This window comes from Struthio camelus, chromosome 1 (genome assembly GCF_040807025.1).
Source record: "Struthio camelus isolate bStrCam1 chromosome 1, bStrCam1.hap1, whole genome shotgun sequence".
NCBI lineage: Eukaryota > Metazoa > Chordata > Aves > Struthioniformes > Struthionidae > Struthio > Struthio camelus.
This window is the reverse complement of record NC_090942.1, coordinates 81,464,136-81,484,146: the sequence shown is the minus strand read 5'-3', so window position 1 is coordinate 81,484,146 and position 20,011 is coordinate 81,464,136. Positions and strand designations below refer to the sequence as shown.

Sequence of the window (20,011 nt, the reverse complement as noted above, 5' to 3'; positions counted from 1 at the left end):
GAGCATCAACACAGAAGTACAGAGGAATAAAAACAAGCAGGGCTTTCCAATGCAGAACTGGAAACGCCAGCGACGGAGGCCCCCTACCACGAACTTCCCAAATCCCTCCCCGCTTCCGCCTCTGTACCACAACCTGAAAAAGGGAGCGAATAACATAGAGTTATTTTTTTCCGCGAAGGGATCATTCAGCCTGCCTCACGGAGTGACTGGGAAATTAAAACATGACAACGCCTTACTCAAGGGAGAAGCGCTAAGCCTTATTAAAAAGCAGGGGAACACGTGGCTGAGGAGGATGAGATAGAAACACATGCAGCCAAATCTGGCACTGCCTGTCGAGTCTCTAGGCAGCACGGTCGTGTAGGTAGGTGCCCTTCCTACGTACCCCCCCCCACCCCCCAGCTGAGGCTCGGGCACCTGCAAGCGGCGGCCGCCGCGCTCACGTTGCGGGCCCACGTGCGGCGCAGCCCCGCGCCCCCCCCCGCCCTCGGCGCGCCCGGCCCGGCGGCGGCGGGGCGGGACGGGGCGGGCCGCGCTACCAGCCCGGCGGCGGCGGCGGCGGCGCTCGGCCCCGGCCGCCTCCCGCCTCCCGCGCCTCCCCGCGCCGCACCGGCCGCGGGCACCGAGGTGGCAGCCGCGACGCCCCGCATGTAAGTGAGCTCCGTCCGGGAGCCCTCGGGGGAGGATGTTGGGGGGGGGGGAGGCTCGCAGCCTGCCCGCGAGGCGCTGGGCACCCTCGCCGGGGTGATTAGGGGTGGCAGAGGAGCCGTCGGGCGGGCGGCGGCCACCCTCCCTTCGCGGGGACCCGCGGGCAGCCCCCTCCGTCTTGTGCGTGCTTCCCCCCCACCTCCGCGCACACAACCCTCATGGGTACGGTCCGCGTTTGGGAAAACAAGAGGTCGGGTGTGGGTGTAAGATGGGCAGGAGACCGCCTCGTCCTGCCGACTTCCTCGAGGGAGATAACAGCGCCGGACACAGCCCGTCTCGGAGGCGGCCCTGGGCTCCCCGCGCAGGGAGCCGGGCGCCCTGCAGCCCCTCACGGCAGGTTGATGTTTTGCTGATGTGCTGGTGTTTTGCGGGTCGATGCCGAAATCTCCGTAGCGAGCGCGATCCTGCGAGCCTGCTCTCAGGGGAGCGACCGCGGTTAGGGACGAGCTCGCTGTCCCCTCCGCTCACCTTGTGCAGGGCCCGGGGGCTCCTGGCTGGCCGGGAGGTGAGGAAAAGAGGTGCTGGGGGGTCATTCTGATCCCGGCCCCCCCCCCCCCAACGGGGGGGTGTGGGGGGGGAAGTATACGGGTCCCTGTGAGCAGTGCTGAGCGCGGCGCGGTGGGGCTTGCAGAGCAGTTCAGCTGTGCCATCAAGCAGCCAAGCCTTATCTATTGTTTGAGGTTATGACAAATAAATCCCATTCTTGCACACACACCCTTCCCTTTCACCTCAGTACAAAGGGGATGTGTATTAGGGACAGATGGTGGCACTTGACTATGCTGCCAGGGTAGCAAACACCAGAGAAGAAAGAGGAGGGATGGAACAACTTAAAGCCAGGGAAAAGGACTGTGGCTTCCCCTGCACCCTGAAGGGAAGAGGAGGCCTTTTCAGCTATTCTGTTAAAAAGGAATCAGATGAGAGTACCTGAGCACCTGTCACAGACAAGCAGTGTGTCTGAAAATAAGATTTATAGCTAACAACTTTAATTCAGTACCACGATTACTAGAAAACAGTCCTTCACTGAAAGAATGAAAGTGAAAAATCCACAGCATTAATTCCTTCAGGCATTCTCATCCTTACTTTTCCTTTTGAAATCATGCATATATATGAAATTCAAAAATGTGACATAGCATTCCTCTGGTACTCGATAAGTTTGATGCAAGAAGCAAACACGGGACAGTTCAGGAAGTTTGTTTCTCTTTTCAACTCATTGAAGCAGGCAGAGAACTGGAGAGAAATAAAAGTGGCTACCAGTAGTGCAAAGCTCTGTCTTTCAACTTTTTGTCCTGCACCTTGACTTCAGTAAGGATCCATGTGTATGGCTAGGTATAGGATTGAATAGGGTTGACAGCTTGTACTTAGATGTCAGAAAAAAATCATGGGTTAAGAAAGAAAGGAGCCTATCACATTAATGTTTTTGCATTTAACAAGCAATTCAGTCTAATTTTACAGGTATTTAATTCACTTACGCAGCCTGGACTACCTTTGAGAATAGTGATGGTGTGGCTTTAGAGCCAACAGTTGGAAAGAGTGGTGGTTTTTGGTTTTGGTTTTGTTTTTTTCCCCTACTTCTGCTGCAGTAAACTTGCACTGACTTCTCTAGGGCCAGGATTTCACCCTAGATGCAATCATGAATAATGCTAATAGCAACAGTCACTATGTACACATGCTGTAAGTTTAGAAGAGTTATAAGCATTTGTGATTTGTGACATAATTAAGAGCGTTAGGAAGAAACTTTCCATAGGGAGAGGTTATTCTATATTTATCCTCTGTGCAAGCATTTTATCTTCCTTTGAAACACCTGGAATTAGATGGTCTTAAAGACAAGGCACTGGATTAGTAGTCTGCACTGGAATAGTTATTCCCATATTCCTGTAGTCATTAACAGAGTAAGACAGATTCTTTTCTAGTTCATTCATACATGCTATTAAAATACAGTATTACTAAAGGCCAAAAATGTTTGATAAATACCTTCTTTCTCACTAACCCTGATTCACGTGTATCAAGCAGCCAATTCCTAATACGTATGAGGAGAGTTTCTAATGCAGGAGAGTATTTCCTTCAAAGCACTGCATATTCATCCCTAAGACTGATAGATTACCTTTGAATGAACTTACTGTAAGCTGCTGGAGATTTGGCACAGGCTGCAAAAGCAGTAGAGCAGCAGTGTGATTGTTACTAGCTACAGCAACAGCCAGCACCGTAACAGCTGAATACCGTAACAGCTAACAGCAAGGTTGTACACAACTGTAGGAAAAGTTTGTCTTAGCTTTCGGGATGCTGGATGCCACCTAGAGGATTATCCTCACTGCTGTGCTCTCAGCTGCTTTTCCTCAAAAAAGAGCTCTGCTACCCTTGCCAGGCGCTGCGCGTCAATGCAGGGCGAGGAGCCTGGGTGATGAGCCCCCGATGATGGTCCAGGGCTGTTCTGCCCCTGGGCCCGGAGGTCTCTTCTAGCTGTCTCTGTACAGCAGTGCGTGGCGTTTGGGAACCACCAACCTTCAGTGAACTGCACCCCCCACATGGAAATCAACCTATGTGCCATAAGGGCAACCGAGACCTAGCAGCCTCTGCTTTAGTTTCCTCTGGCTGTGCATTTGCGGGCCACTGTTTCAGAGCCACTTAAGGGCAAGGAATACAATTTAAACAGATGCAGGAGCCTGTCTGCCTCTTTCGTCCTCTGCTCTTCAGGTGTGTCACCGACTTCAATGCTGACAGTCAGCTTCCACCTAATCCCAGGAGGAGGTGGCCACATCCCCTCGGTACCCAAGTTTTCTGCCATAGATGTGCACAGAACCAAGTAAGTGCCAGCACTGCCCCGTTGCTGGCAAGCTCTTGATAAAGAGCCGCAAAGTGACATTTCCAGAGCAGGCACTTGGGTGTGCTTGCAAGGAGATACTCAGACTTCACTTGCACTCTTTTGCAGGGATACAACCCTGAGATCTATATCGAGCTTTTCCAGAAATTAGAGGCCTGAGGCAAGAATTAGTGAGTGAACATATCTGGTACTTTTATGCCCTTCTGGCCTATGAAACCTGTAAGTTGCCTGGTTTCTCTTAGTCTTGCCATGTCTCTACCTTACCTGCCAGGGGAGGGTGCAAACCCTGTCTCTTCTGTCCTCAGGCTAGCCTAGTAAAGGGGAAATTCACCTACCAGTCATTGAATGGGGTGTGCTCTTATAGGAAGGAAGACAATTTTTTTTCGTCTATCATTGGGACCATTTCTCCGCTAATTGCTTCGAGAAAGTGGAATGAAAACGGCAGTCAAGAGTCAAGTAATAGATCTGATCATCTTTAATTTCTAACTTGGCCGGCACAGCAAAAGTTTAAAGAATAGTCTGGAGAGAGAGAACACCTCCACTTTAAAATTAAACATTTGTCTTCTATATTGTTCTGATTGTCCTCACCTTTCTTTGTCCTGAAAGTCCTGCTTTTCGGTCCCTTCCCCTTGTTTAAGGTGATACTCATGCCTGTTTTCCCAAATACCACCTCTGTGCTTTCTATCTTTTGCTGTGCTTTATACTACTGTAACTTTTAGGCGTTTGAGTCTCATTCCAAGGCTACCTACTGTGGGCAGTGTAAACAAAGTACAACAAAGAAAATAACAGTCCCTACCTCAAGGAACATTGTCCACTTCCTTGTGTGTCTCTATGCACTTAGGACAAGCCCTTGTTTAGTACACAGTGAAATAAGGATACCCAAAAGAGGTGAGGGCATTTCACCCTTCCCCCTTACCAAAGCTGCTGCCCACAGACACATCCTACCGAAGTCAGTGGGCGTTCTCAGTCTGGACTGGGTTAAGGGTTTTTTAAAAAATGAGCGACAATTTACTATAATGCGGTTGATAGTATCTAGGTTTACTCCCCCTGAAGAGTATGAGGTGCCCGTTCAACTGAGCATGCAGAGTGTGGCTGATGGTCTTTCTGTCCCTGGCAGGGAAGCGCTGCTGTGTACGCTTGCCGGAGAGCGGCAGAAGGGCGAAAAGATGGAGTGGAGGCTGGGGAAGACGACCCATGCCCGGAGGAACCTTTTTGGCCCCGTAGACCACGAGCAGCTGCAGCAGGACTTCCAGCACATGCTGCACAGCAGCGTCGAGGGAGCCCAGCAGAAGTGGAACTTTGATTTCCTCCGGGACGTGCCAGCCGAGGGGCTTCTGCAGTGGGAAGAGCTTGAGGGCCACCAGGTGCCTGCCTTCTACCACAGCTGCGTGGTAGGGGACTCTCAGAGACCTCTGCAGCACTTGAACTGGCCCCTGGGCAGGGAGGATAAGATTCACCACTTTGCCCAGATGGCACTGACTGAGAAACCCAAAACTTCCAAGAAAACAGGGAGCAAGAGGAGCCCAGAAGGGAAAAAGCGAAGACAGACAAGACAGACTTCTCTGACAGGTGTGTGAGACCTTTGTATTGCTTTGTATTGCTGCTCCCAGCAGCTTCTTAGAAATTCTTTGATAGACCCATAAACCAGTCTTGTTTTAAGAAAAAGGCTCTTTTTTTTTTTTTCAGAGAAGCATCTGAAAGAGAAAGAATGCAAACCCTTAATTGAGGGACAAGTGACTTGTGTTTTTTCAAGGGTGCTGTGCTACAACCTCCCTCCAGCCCCTGGGGGTTTGTTAGGACTTCTCAGCATCAGAACAAATAAGATAATGGCCACTTCTTGCAAGAGGATGGTTAGGGTGGTTGCAGGGGTTAGACAGTTAAAAATCCATTCCAAGAAAAGCAGTGAAAGAAATTGCCAAGCAGGAACCCAGCAAGAAAACAGGGTTGCCCATCAGTTGGGAGTTTCGGGGTTTTTGTTTGCTTATACTGTCCTGAGTGCAGCAAGGAGCACAGTTGGCTGAGCTAAGCCTTAGGAGGAAGACCAGAAACCAGAGAAAGCAGCCAGTTCTCCTGCTAACTTCAGCTTGGATATTATACTCAGTGAAGGCATCCAGGAATTTTAAGGGCAGATCAATCTTAAACTTGGCCAGGAGGCAGAAAGGGGCTAGGTTTTACAATGCCTCTCACCAGGACTTGCTGCCAGATGCACAAAGGAATGGATTTCTTGTTTCAGCATCCATAAAAGAGTTTCAAGTTTTTAAAAGTCCTCAGCATCCTGCATGCTAAGCTCTTCTGAGAATCTGGCCCCTCATTTTCTCTTCCCAGTAGGATTTGAGCTTATTTGAAAAATCTGATCCCATAGATTAGATTTCCCTTATCCTTACTGGGATTTTGGTTTATCCTGGACTGGGGTTTTCAAGACGTAGACAAAAGATTTTCTTTGGGGAATTTGATGTGAGACACCAGCTCGAAATTGCCTAGAAGATAATTGAAGCTAAGGTTTCAGGAAACATTTTCTGAATAGTGATGCTGATCTCGGTAAGTCAGACAATAGAATAATTTGCTATTTGAGGGTATGAAACTTAATTGCTGGAGAGAGGTTCAAGAAGAGGTTGGAGATTAATGAAGAGTAAAACATTGTACAGTGGAGTACAGAACAATGATATTTAATGAGAGCACTTTTCTTTTCCAAAGCACTTTACAGCCATTAACTAATTAACAGTATAATTTGCAGGTAGGAGTGCAGAAGTGTAATTCAGAGCACAATGTTGTGATGGTTTGAGGGAACTGCTGTTCAATTGTAAATCTCTCACTAGGTGTGTGGGAGTAAATTATGCAGATATTTCCAGGGGATATTTTTTCTTCCTTTCTGTTTTCCCCAGGCAACACACATTTCAACAGGGGATGTGGAAACCAAAATACCGCACTACACAGTTTAACACTTTCCCACATATGTTTTCATAAGAGAAGACTCTTCAGTCTAACAGTACCCTTCTCCACAAGGAATCTGGGATGTAATGAGATGGGCCAGGAATATCATTTGCAGTCCTCTTCTTTGATGACACTTGGAGATCAGGGCCTCTCTTCCTCCTTCTCTCACAAACACGCATGCACCCATGTAGCCTCCTTATTGCCAGCTGAAGAATTCATTAAAGGTTTCTCTCTGGATGCAGAAAGCTCGTCCCGCTGAATAAGACTACAGTAATTCGGGCAAAACTGAAGGCGGGGTGTGATGGGAAAGTGATATGATCTGACCTCACTTTTCGGCCCATTTGTTCAACTTCTGCCATCCCGGAACGAAAGGTCAGTTTAGGATCAGGCGCTCCGATTGGCTTTGAGCTGTTATCTGCGTTTGCCTTTGGTCAAGAGGAACGCTGTAATGCTTTACATTAAGATCCAACAATGTGCATTTAATTTAGACTTTAAAAGACAGCTGTGGCCCATTAAATAAATATCAATGTATTAAAAACCATCCATGGGGTTTTGTGGACGTTGGCGCCTCCAGAGTGGAAGGAACAGAGGTTTTCTTGCTGTATTTGACTCCTCAGACATGTACAGAGATAACCAGTATGAAAGTACATTTTTCCTTCTATCTCCCAGTCCTTTTATGTGCACGTACTTCATCTCCATTTGTCTTTCTCAGTGTAGTTCCAGTGTGGTTCTGCTCTGCAGTCTGTCTGGGAGAGCCTCAAGTTCAAAAAGTAGCTCAGCTACAGGCCTTTTGTTTGGTTGGTTGGATTTTTTTTGGTTGGTTGGTTTGTTTTTTTTTTTTGAAAGCTGTGTTTCTCTAACCAGGGTTGGGGAGCCATGCCAGCTTTTTGCTACTCTTCTTTTCCAAACCTATTGGCTTGGCTCACTCTGATGCACTTAGACCTTGTAGTGTCACTCGGCTCTCCAGGATGGCATCTATAAGTCCTTGCCTCCTTTGCTTAATGTCAAAAGAGAGAAAGTTGACAACAATTCTATGTTTTCATTTGCTGGTCTTACTTCTGAAGCATATAGTCCTAAAACCCCATTTTCTGCAAGATGATCGGGAGAAAACAAGGGAAAAATGAAAGTAGGTATTTAGGTAGGTATATTTAAGCAGTACTGATCTTACCCTCCTGGACCCCTGTGCCTCAGGGTTTTCTTCTGGACTGGCTGCAAGTAATGTCCCAGTCAGTACTTACTTATGCCAACTGATGTGCTCTTTAGAGCCCCTCAAACATACCATCCTGCTTCCGTGGACTCTGTCTAGAGTCTTAGGTGGAAGCTAAGCCATCTGAATATGGCTCTGGGGATCTGCCTCCCCCTGGCTTTTAAGTGCCTCTATCAATCCTGAAACTGGGCTCGACTATGAAGTATGCAAGTGTCTAAGCAATTTGGCTCTAGCTAAAATTCTTTACTGGCTGAAATGGGAATAATGACTACTTAAGACTTTTATAAATTTCATCCACTAAGCATAATCCATAATGCATTTCTTTGCCCGAAATAAAATGGAGGATAGCTTTGTGGAAGCCTTTGTACTGGAAGAAACAGCAGACGTTTGGATTATATTTTGTAGCGTAGGCTTTTTAATCTTAACTGCTATCCCTCTCCTCTGTGGCCCCAGTGAAAGCCTGCAGTGGGTTATAGTAATAGCAGGACTTGCTTTTCTACTGAGTTAGCAGCACATGCTGCTGCCTGGGAGAACACACTCTCCTTGGGATCAAGTCTCGCTCCAGAAGCTTAACTTACTCAGGGCTAGCTCCAGTACCGCTACGCTCCGTTGCACTGTGCCATGTAGACATATCCTTAAGGAAGTTGGCTGCAGGAATCACTTTGCACAAACTTGGCTGTGAAAGGCTATAGAGTTCCACTCATCCTGCCAGTAATATTCTGTGCTGAAATTAATACAAGACTTTATGCTGCTAGGACTCGATATATGCTGCCAATTTGATTATATAGGAAGCTTAAGTTTGAACATTATGAAGCCCAGATCCTCAAACGGTTTAAGTTGGAATAACTTCATTAGTATGAATACAAAGGATTTATACTAGGTAAATGTCATCAACTCTACATGTAAATAAACATTTAGCTTCCATTTCAGCTAATTTTGCTCTGTTTACCTGAAAAAGATATGTATTTTCTGTGCTGGAGGGGACAGGAAAAGAACTCCTAGGTGTTTTCTATAATTATGGTTCTGTAGTTGAGAAAAATTTTAAGTTTGCACTTAAAGCAAAGATTTAGCCACGTATGCATATGAAAAAGTTCTCCCCTTGAGCCACAGTACTTACTATCTGGGTGAAGAATTACTTACAGTTCAGTGGTATAGCAAGGTTTCATGCAGTCCTCCCAGAATCCGTATTTGACTTAGTAAGTAGAAATAAAATGCCACATAAATACAGTTCTTCTGATGTTATTTTACAGTGAGTATATTTTGTTATTTTTAAGGAGGAGAAACAACTGTTTCTGACGGGAAAACACTGCAGCAATGGCTCTAAAAGTTGGAGTAAAATGCCACATTGCTCAGCTTGCACAAGAGGGTCCAAAGTCCTTTGATCTGAACTGGATAAAAGCCAGCACATTTCCTTTGTTTTACTTGGTATTACATAGCTTTGTATGGAACGTACTAAAGGTATTAGTTTTGTTCCTTCACAAGCCTTAGAGAAGCCCAAATGATTTCTTTGACACAAAACCAACAAGATTTGAGGGATTTCTTTAAAGCAGACTTTATTAGTGTTACAGTTCTAATTCTCTGTGTTTTTGTGTTGTTCTGCAGATTACTACTCAGCAAAGAAGCGAGTCAAAACGAATACGCAAGCTGCTGTAAAAAAGTCAACTTCTTGAACGGGAGCACAGGATTGTTCTGCACCGGGGAGGTTGGAGACATCTGTCAAGTTGCCTCGACGCTCAGAAACCGTGTGCACAGGCTGCAGACACTTAGAGGCATCGCACAGAAAGATACTCATGACAGCAGCAATGAAAGGTCTTTTGGGCAAAAAAAACTTTCATCGGAAAGGGGTCAGGCCAAATCAACTGGAATCACTTTAATGAGAAATGACTAGCCTTAAAACCTGCTGGTAAGCAAGTTAGGATGCTACAGCAATCAGCTAAGGCTAGCAGTTTAACATGCGTTACAAATAACTCTGCATGAGAAAGTGGCAAACAGTTATAGCTGTATATGTGTAATAATGTGCTTGGACATGTCATTGTACATGTGGGGCCTTTTATTGTTATGCCTTTACACATCCTCTGTCATGGTTTTAGCAGTGATGCTTAATAAGTTTCACCACCTTTGCTTTATAGGTCTGACATACAAAAAAGTTCCCCAGCTCTTCTATGATGTTTTTCAGGCGTAGGATATATGCCTGTTTTGTGCTTGCAACTGTTTGGGGCATAAACAACAGAATTTAGGTGCCAAATGTCCCTGTACTGCTGGGATGAAAACGGAGGAAGCTGATATTTTTCTCGGGAAAGTTTCCATTTATATCAGCAGCCCTTTTAGCCCTGTGGATCCCTTCTGGATCCACCCAAGAATTAGGCAGTTAACCTTAAATGTTATAGGTAGAAATTTGCAAACATTTTTTTTGTATCTATCTTTCAAGTCATTCCTGTTATCAGCTGGGCCAAATTCACCCTTCATTTTTGGTTGTGCTCTTCCACCTATGTCTATAAGTTTGCATGGTGAAATGAAGACAAAACAGGCTGTGCGTTTGTCCACAATATTTTAAATTGCCTGCTGCCTGCCAGAACATGCTAAGAATGAGGGAGACGGTTTAGTTGCCGTATTGTGCTTCTATTCAAACTGATAATATATTTCTATAAAAAGATAAAGAGCATTAATAGCACTGAAAGTTCTGTTCCTCTTGCTGTTACATGGACTGCTTTTTCTAGGGCATTTGGTAACATATCCCTTTCCACCACCTCCTTTTCATTTCCCATCTTCATTACCCTGACTGCTTGGGATAATTGAGGTTTTACAGCACATAATAATCAGTGGGTAAAACAGAAAATGAAACCTATAAAATATACACTCGAAATTATACCGCCGCATATGGCCTGAAGATGCATTTGTAGTGAGCACATTTGGAAAGACCTCTGCAAATGTGAGCATTTTAGAACTTCATACAGTGATGGAACACGGCTTTTTTTTCTCAAATCTACACAAACCAAGGCCTTTCTTGGGGAGTAAAAATGCATGTGCTCACACACACGTGTCAGCTGTACACATGAGATGTGTTTTAAGGAAGCAGTACACCCTGCATTACATGTAACATCAGGACGGATTAGTGTCTTTTTTTCCCCCCCAACATAAGAGCTAGAATGTTTAGACATAAGTAATAGTTGGTTTCGCCCGGGTGGCAGGATGCCGTTCCTCTGTGTGCTGAGATGAGGGCGCTCAGCAAGTCGCAGAATCGGGGCCTGTTTCCAGCTGCATGCCAAAGAGCATCACAAAATGTGATTTTCTCTTTTGAATTTTTGATTTTGTAAGGAACTGTGGAAACAAAACTTGCCGCAGTAAAGGGAGTTTTAGCTAAATGAAGCAGGATGAGGGCCTGCTTTGCTGGCAAGTGCTGCTAGCAGTGCATTCAATGTGGTTGTGGGCCAGACCCTACTCTTACAAGCTTTTCATCAAGTTGAGATGCAGCATAAAGGTGTGGAGTTAGGCTTTTTGTGTGATTGACTGTTTTTATTTTTAACTTTGCTTGTCACTAGAACAGAACAATATATATATTTTTAAGTGTGCGATTTTTCTGTAGCTCAGAAAAATAGCACAACTGTTCCTCAGGGGTCTGTGATTTTAAATCAGACCAGGGACATTGTGCAGCTTTTTTTTGTAGCAACGTTTTGCAGCATTACTTTCTGACCAGGATGGCATGAGCTGTGTGTAGAAGGCCGCAAGCCTGCCATGCACAAGGTCACTGTGAAATTGCTGAGTCTCTTTTCTTTTCTTTTTTTTTCCCCAAGGGGAAAAGGGAAACTTCTTTTTATTAGGAGAAATAACGACTGTCGATGCACTGCTATCCCAGCACAACAAGAAAGCTATTTTGGAACCAATGTGAAAAAAATCCTAAGTGCTTATGTGTATATTTAAAAGGACATATTTGCTTTAACTGCTTTGTGATCAGGACCCTACAATGTCCTGGGAGTTCATAAACAGTTGTTTAAGTTATCAGCAAATTGAACACCACAGCTTTCGATTCACAACACAGATATCAGCTCAAGAGTGGAATTTCAATAGATTCAGACGGAAAGGGCAAGACAACGGTTTAGAATTAGGCCTGTCCATGTTTAGCTCCGATTGCGACTGTTAGTTCAGTGCTGTGGTAAAAAACCAATTGTCTGCTGATTAGACGGGGTGATGTCTTTGTTTACCGACTACGCATTCATTAATGTTTTTTGGAATGACATAATACTGGAAATGAAGATACATGGTAATACAAAAGAAGGGGATGGGGGGAATGGTGTTTTCATGCCAGTGTTTGCAATTGGAAAATTGTTATACTTGTACCACAGGGCCCAATCCTTCTCCAGTATACATCACTATAGCTCCACTTAAGTGCAGTAGAGCTACCTGGATTTGCACTGGAGGAGAATTGAGACTGAGATGTTTTGCACTAGTTCTTTTTGTTACTTTACAGAATAAAGCGACAAGCAGCTATGTAAAGCCATTGCCTCCCTTCTATATACACAGGTTTTAAAAGGTAAAGAAAAATGGTTTCTGCAATAGCAGCATTGTGGATGTGGCAGCCAAAAATGACAGCAAACTTCTGATTAGTGTCTGGGCTCCATCATCAACAGGGTAGATAAAGCATGTCAGTCTTTTATTTCATTACCATTCTGATGGGGATACAGTCAAGTGTGGAATATTTCATTCTTTTGTTCATCCTGTAAATTGCACTTTCTTGCATGCAAAGGGATATGTCAGTATGTAGCAAAGCTATAATAATAATATTTTTATTATTACGTGGGTCTAAAACGTTCCCATTCTTTAAGTGGATGGAGGAGCCAGCAGACCTGGAAAGACCTGGAAAGAGCAGTACCCCAAAGCTTTGGTCTGCTTCGCTCTGTGGCAGAAACAACGCGCTGGGTGTACCTAGCCCCGTTCTGTAGCAAAGGGCTTGTTTGCTGTCCACCGAGTTGGGTTGTCCGCCTCGGTACATGGCCATACACTAAACCCCAGAACAGCACTTTCTCGTAATGAGGAGCAAGGAGGGGTGTTCAGAAACTGAAAGAAATTTGGGCATTAAAGGAACGGTAGCAGCACTGTTCACAGGTCTTATGCAGCTGTCTTTACACGTGTGATTACGCAGCAGAAGGGAAACCACATCAGGAATCCACAAAATATTGTAACCTCAGTACGTTGATAAGTAGATACAACTACGTCCACCTGAGCCCTCCTCCTTCCCCTTTTCTGAAGATAAACTACATACATGACTCAGGGTCATATATTACTGAACAGCCACAGCCTAGCTGCCACTGGTGCCATAGTGTGACCAGCATACACATTAGGGAAGTATGCAGTTCAGGATTTTACCATCCCAGATAAATGTGCCCCATGTGCAAATGGGACAGAGCAAGTCCAAGAACAGCTGTTGCACTTGCTTTATGTTTTGTACAAGCATGGAAATCATCTCTCAGGTATGGATCATTTCATTAAATTCCTTTCAGCAGCAACTGGAGAATGTTGTTCCGCGTGGGCAAGATAGCCAGGAAAAGAAATATTCTCCATGCTTTTAGTTATTTTCAGGATGATACAAATATAGTTTTCTGCTTAAAGCAGCTACTCTGCAAACTATCCAAGTACCCTTCTTTAGGACAGAATTAGTTTCCTAGAAAATCTGTCAACTTGCTACAGTAGATGCTTTATAATTCCACCATCACCTCTTGGGTTCCTGTTAATAGGCATTGGGGGTGGGCCTTAAAATCATAGAAATGTTTGGCTGGAAGGGACCCTATGATATTGTCTCATCCACTCCCCTGCCTTAGGGCAGGATCAGGACTTATTTATTCCAAAGCTTGTGAACTACTGTGAGAAATGGTTTGCTCGGTTCATGTGGCAAATACAGTGGGTAGCCGAGGTCAACAAAGTTCCTCCTGAGGTTCAGACAGTTTATGTTACACAAGGTGCTTTCCTTCAGGTATTAATTTCACTTTACTTGTAATGTTGTAATGCTACAGATTCAGTTAAATTCCGTGTGAGGAAGTTGGTGTTCTGAACCATTTCGTTGTCAACTGTGGATATTTGCCATATCATCAATAAAAGCTGGTGCATATGTATGTTTTAATAGCAAAAGAAGTTTCAGTGTCGTCTTCTCCTGTAGGTTCCTTTTGTTTTGTTTGTGCACTGCTCTGGCCTGGACTCCTGACACTGATCCCCCCTTTTACAACTCATCACTTCCACACGCAAAATATTGGCGCAGCCTGAGGGGTGGGGTAAGCTCAGCTGACCGACAGCCCAGAAAATGCATTTCTGCAGTGGCTATTGTCTCGTTTTCCCACTGAGGTGTCATGAGCCATGTATGAGGAAAATCTTTTTTCCCCTTCATATTCTGAGATTTTTTTTTTTGCTTAGGAAACGCTGCCTCTTTTACTTCCAGCAATCTGTTCTCTTGGCAAGAAACATGACTATCAGGTGTTTAAAATTAAAGTTGTTAAAATCAAATTTGCAAAAGCAAGAGGGTTTGCCCCAGTGTCCTGGATATAGTCCAACTTTGGTAATTACGTCTTGCCTAACTAAATCCTTGTTGCCATTTCATGGCGTTCCCTGCCCCATTGAAATCTGGTACGGGGAGTTGCTGTGGCAGGACATGTTAAACATCTGCCATGTTTCTACCCAGAAGTGGCCGAACTTCAATAGCAGATGAAGTGATTTATGATATCTGGCATGCATACACACAGATTTTTATTGCAATGACTTCTACTGAACTATAAGAGTTATTTAGGAGCAGCACTTCTGAAAAAATCAGCTCAGTAAACTAAATAAGGATTTGAAAGCCTAATTCTCGGCCCCTCTTTCAGGCAATCTTTTCCAAACCCATCCTTTCTTTTATAAGGAGGTGCTTAGAAGTGGCAAATTCTGTGACCAGCTGTGTTTATGGGATAATAACCTTCACTCTGCCCAGTAATCCCCTCCAGAAACACAATTCACGTTCCAAAGCTCTGAGCAACCTCAGCAATCAGTGAGTAACAACAACGCACATGCACCTGCTAAAGAAATGTTTTCCTCATTTTTGTACAAATGTGAAATTTCTTCCTTGAAATTATGTTGGCAAGAGACCAAAGACAGTAGTTCACCCTGGATCACTGACAGGCCAAGATAACCTCACTATTAGAAAGGACTATTCTATATGAGTGTTTTTCAGCACTGGCTGGGGACCTCTAGTGGTCTGGAAAAAAATCAAAAAATAATCCCTGCAACAATTTTAAGCTTTTTTTTTTTTCAATTTTAAAAAAAATCACCTGCATTTTCTCACACAATAGCAGCAAGGAGACAAAATGGAGAAAACAAAAATACATGTATGTCCAAAGAGTAGCCCATTTAGAAGATTAGCTGCTGTAAATGAAACCATTCTGGCAGCAGTCATATAATTGGTCTGCAGATTCTTTTTCCTAAATAATTAGGTAGTCCTTGGCTTGAAAAAAGCTAAGAAACACTCATATATTCCTGCTGGAAATGGGAAACCACCGGGGATCCTGGTGGTGCATAAGCACTTGCTTCTAGTTTTAAAGGGCTAAGCAAGTTTGAAACACTGAAAACCATTACACTTTGAAACCATAACATTATACTAAGCAGAAAAAATTGTTTTATTATCAATATTTAAAAAACCTTATATCATATATGTCCTTGGAGATGGACCCATGCCACTAAGTATGAGATGAATGAAATCTCTTTAAAACTCTGTGATAAGAAAACTCCATTGATAATTGTTTTGGATCATCTGCACCTTGTGCTTGGTTACATGAAGTAATAGAGACCATCTGTCTCCTTTCTTTCTAATATGTATATATGTCTGTGCATGTATCTCTATGCATATCTGTTTTCACTGACATAGTGCACAGACTCTCCCAACTGCATGTTAATAAGATGTTTATACCCAGGGACGGCCAACCTTCCTGACCTTACAAGCCGCTTGTGTACTTCAGTGAGAGACACTATCTAAAGCTCAGGCATTTATGAGTTGTGTATTACTTGCTGATTTAGCACACACGCACACGCACATGCACACGCACACACACACAAAATTTCACTAGCAATATCGGGTCCCCACGAAATAGAAAACGCGTTGGCCTAAGAGAGGAAGGAGCAGCGTGCCTGGAGAAACGGTGTACCTGGGCCTGGCTCGGGTGGCAGGCACCACTGGGAAGATGTCTTAGGCAAAAAAATGGCAAAAGGTTCTTTGGGACCCTCAGCCCTGTAAACGAAGCACAGTGTAGCTGAATAAGGTTTACAATGCAGCTACGTTGAGCTGCATTGAGCTGCTCCCCCCACTCTGTGAACACACCTTGTGCTGAGAAACGGCAAAATTCGGCTTAAAAGGCAGCCAAGCAGTAGAGCACATTTCTTCACTTAGATTAAAAGCATTGTTTAAATTCTTGTGGCTAGACAATTTGTCTTGTCCTTTAAAAAAAAAAAAGCCATACTAAACAGTGAAGCAGCATAAAGAGGCTGTGCTGTGGGACTGAGAGACTGCGGGGAATTTTAGCCTGCCTGCTGCAAATCAAGATCAGCCTTTTTACCTTTCACCAATCTTTCTCCCTTTGTTATTTGTGGTTACCACAAAATCTTATTCTAAGAGTCTCTCAGATGTTAGAATTAGATAATGGCTCTGGAAAACGGTGCCACAGCCTGCATAAACATAGCCGTGCAAAAAATAGTTTATGTTATGCTGCTTCCCATCCAGCAAGACTCTGGGAAAAAATACATATATAATATATATATACACATATATGTACATACATATTTATATATTTGCATCTTATATGCAAGGATTTTTTTGCTTGCTGTGAAACGGTCCCATTTCGGAGATGAACAAGAGCAGCAGATGGGTAATGCATAATGCTCACGTTGCCATTTATATAATAAGGAAGTGACAAAAAACTCTTCCTAACAGAAGGACCATATAAAGAATGTGTCACACATCCCCTCAGGACTGTTAAGGATCAGGAGGGCGTCAGGCACATAATGTGATTTGGCAAACACCTGAAGTTACAGAATTTTCTCAGGGTGGCTGCCGGTCGTTCTCACCCCATCTCAAACAGAGGCCAAGCACAACAGAGAGGACTGTGGAGGCTTTTGGCCATATTTTAGGCCCACACCTCATGCTGTGAATACCCCATTTTACTGTAAAGGAAAGGATTAGTTAGAAACCCTGGACTGAGGAAAATGCAGAACTGGGATATTTACAAGTAAATTGTTTAACCTGAAAGGTCCTTCACAATGGTATGCGGCCCTCTATCTAGCAGCGAAACCACAGAAGCAAACCAGACATTAAACACCTCTGGAACAACTTTAAAGAAACCATACGGCAAGGACATTTTTTCAGCAAACAGCTATACATTGGTGACATGTCACAAGAAAATGGCATCTGGGAGAAACACAAGCTCCTCAAGGCTTTAGGATAAGGTTTTGTCCATTTGTGCCTAGATTTCGCCTTTTGAATCCAGAAGACCAGAAAATGCAGGCTTGTTTTGGAAAAGCTCTCTTGCCTCCATATGATTCACTGCTGGGTTTCAGACTCCTCCTGAAAGTGCCCAGCCCCATTTCAGAGCAGATTTCATTTTCCCTAAGGTAACGCTGGTGAGATTTTGCAGGCCAAAATCCAGTATCTAAAGAAGCAGAGGGCCCCTCATCTCTGCCAAGGACTGTGAGGAGATACCAGCAAGTCTTCACAGGTGTGGATCTACAAGAACAAATAAGGGGGAGAGAGACTTCCCTTTACCACATCAAAATCACACAACCCATACTTGTGCATGAAGAAATCTGCATCAGTCGGAGCTGTGGGCAGCTGGTTGGGAGACTTTGAATAGCAGGACTGGAAAAACATTGATAATTTGTACGGCAGATTATTTTCCACTGACAAATCACATGATGGCATGCAGCCACATCAGTCACAGGACCACTGAATGGCAATGGAGTGATATGGAAGAACAGGGCTGCCCCCAGCACCAAAAAGCTACCCGGTATCAACTGCAGCGACATATCTCCCATGACTGTTACATCCCAGGCAGTGGAGTAGAGGGTGGGTATAATTCAATATGCAGGGTATGTTCACAGGCAAAAGAATATCTGAAAAAAATGAGGAAGAAGGCGCTTGCCTACAGTTCTAGTAGTGTTAGTCTCATGAGTGAGAAGGAGGTTTTCCCAGGAATCCCTGAGCTTCATGTGTTCACGATTTTCCATGAACATCATACCATGATTTTCTTGAAACAAATTGTTTACTGTATCCATATAACTCTGTAACTATTTTTGTTATAATTTGACATGGGAAGAGGCCATAATCTGGACTGCTCAAATATTAATCTCCTTCCATCTGAAGCCTATTTTATGAAGGAGAGCCACACAAATGACTCAATAATATATGTAAACTTTGGCATCTTGCATGTCAGATTAAGTGGATGCATCTAGCTGTGCAGCTATAGAGCTCATTTAATAACATCAATCATGTAAAATGCAAATCTCAGTCATGCAATTTTTCAATTCCTGCCGATTCCAGCAGCGTGACAATGGAGAACTACTGCTCAGTAGTGCCGTCGGATCCAGCTGTAACTGTGCTGTTCCAGATGCCAGAATTTGTTTCAGCTCACTTCCAGATTTTTTTTTAACTTCTCCTCTCAGAGAACAATAATGGAATCTATTGATAGTTTCACGAAGGTGAGTATCTGATCAGTGTCTAAAAGAGAGGAAATGACAAAGAACCCAAGTTCTCGTTCCCAGAAAGTAAACTTTGCAGTGAGTATTTTGCTTTATTTTCCTCAATAAAACTCCAACTCAGGGTTTCATGCTAAGTGCAAATGAGCAGACCGCACTGCCTCACATGTTTGTACATGGATCCAGCCCAATGAAAAAAAAATGACTACTGAAGGCCTTGAAAAAAAATCAGTGCCTGGAAAGGGGCTTAGTACATTCACAACATTATTTAGCTTTAACAAAGAGCAGCAACCCCAGATGACCTTCTGGCTCCTGTCTCCACCCAAGTTCCTGGCCTCTGTTCAACGTCCTGGCAAAAGTTGCAGACATCCGCAGCACAATGCCAAGTAGCTGTTTTGTCTGTAGATATGTAATAGAGATTAGAAGAGTGGTGGTGGGGAGCTGTTACACATAAAACATCACCTCCAAACACGAAACTGGCATCAAATTCCTATCAAAGAGCCTTCCCCCAGCAATACCAAACACCTCCTCGAGACTTCAGTGGCTCGGCCGGAGAGGAAAATTTCCACCACTTCAGCTTACCGGTGGTGCACTCCCCTTCCCAGCCCCCTCCCACGTCTGCTCTGAGGCCTCCTCTTTCATGTCAATGATTAACTCCATGCGATTGGGCTCCACAGCCCGTGTGAAGGATGGAGTGAGTGCAGGGCCCATTACATCATACTCTGCTGATGTGCTCAGTCATGGATCACTGATTTGCCTCTGACTGCAAGCTAGCAAAGCTGACACTTGAATGGAAAAGAGAATGTAACCCGGTGCACATGGCTTGTTAACACCTCCTGTATGTGATCATTTTTAAATAGATGCCTGAACAGCGCCCATAATGGAAACAGCTTTTGTTTTCCCGTAGTAAGCTTCAGAAGAAAATTCAGTTTTGACTTTAAATACTTTTTTCTCCCTTTTTCCACTGGAGACAGGAAATGGTCCTTTCATGTGTTCAGAAATACAAATTATGATTGGCAGAACATTAGAGTACAGAAAAATAGCTTTTGAAAAAGATCCTGGAGGAGTGATCAAGGCAGATTAAAGGTTAGGCCCTGAACCTATCCAGCCAATCTCTTTGAGTCACACACCCCACTTTCAGGAGTTTGTTTGTATTTTTATTATAGAACTGGCTAGACCAGCAATTTAAGTGAAACGCAAAGTTGGAAAGGGAAAAATGCTGGTCTCTCCTTCTCCTTCTCCTTCCCCTTCCCCTTCTCCTTCTCCCTCCTTATGTAGGAATTATAAAGCAGGCATACAATAGTAAACGTTTTGCTTCAGCATGTGCTTGTTATTAGCAATTTATACTTTTACCAAGACCACTGTGATATTGCCCTATGAGGGCAATGGAAACTGTTCTAAAATATGGAGCTGTTCTAAAATAACACTAATTCTATATAACATAATATACACAATTATATTGTGTATCATAAATATAATATAGTATATTATAAATCATGCAATAAATGCATAATATGCTATTAAATGTTCATTGTACTATATGTTGGGTGAATTTGGTTGGGTGAATAGCAGGCTGTTATACGAAATCAAGCAAGAGTGCACAAGGTCTCGGTTAAACATACAGATTCAGTAAACACTCCGGGTTTGTTAAGAGA

At 43.9% G+C, this 20,011-nt stretch overlaps 1 protein-coding gene and 1 long non-coding RNA gene across 3 annotated transcripts; one reads left to right on the top strand and one right to left on the bottom strand.

Moving 5' to 3' along the window:
* The first annotated feature begins 542 nt into the window (after positions 1-542).
* On the top strand, positions 543-13,777 carry LOC104146605 (cyclin-dependent kinase inhibitor 1). Of its 2 annotated transcripts, XM_068953232.1 has the most exons (4): positions 570-647; positions 3,397-3,505; positions 4,641-5,092; positions 9,264-13,777. In XM_068953232.1, the coding sequence occupies exons 2-4, from the start codon at positions 3,414-3,416 to the stop codon at positions 9,329-9,331; spliced, it is 612 nt and encodes a 203-aa protein (XP_068809333.1). In that variant the 5' UTR covers positions 570-647; positions 3,397-3,413; the 3' UTR covers positions 9,332-13,777. The 2 variants fall into 2 exon arrangements, with proteins under 2 accessions (XP_068809326.1, XP_068809333.1); XM_068953225.1 differs by lacking the exon at positions 3,397-3,505 and having other exon boundaries at positions 543-647.
* On the bottom strand, positions 6,174-9,048 carry LOC104146604 (uncharacterized). The gene is made up of 2 exons (XR_694701.2): positions 8,802-9,048; positions 6,174-7,542 (listed from the first exon to the last, which is right to left on the bottom strand). It is a non-coding gene; the product is annotated as an uncharacterized lncRNA (long non-coding RNA).
* Positions 13,778-20,011: the final 6,234 nt, after the last annotated feature.

Coding starts and splice junctions, on each gene's coding strand:
- LOC104146605 (XM_068953232.1), top strand. CDS start 3,414: ATGCTGACAGTCAGCTTCCACCTAATCCCAGGAGGAGGTGGCCACATC. Junction 3,506..4,640: donor ATAGATGTGCACAGAACCAA/GTAAGTGCCAGC, acceptor TGTCCCTGGCAG/GGAAGCGCTGCTGTGTACGC. Junction 5,093..9,263: donor AAGACAGACTTCTCTGACAG/GTGTGTGAGACC, acceptor GTTGTTCTGCAG/ATTACTACTCAGCAAAGAAG.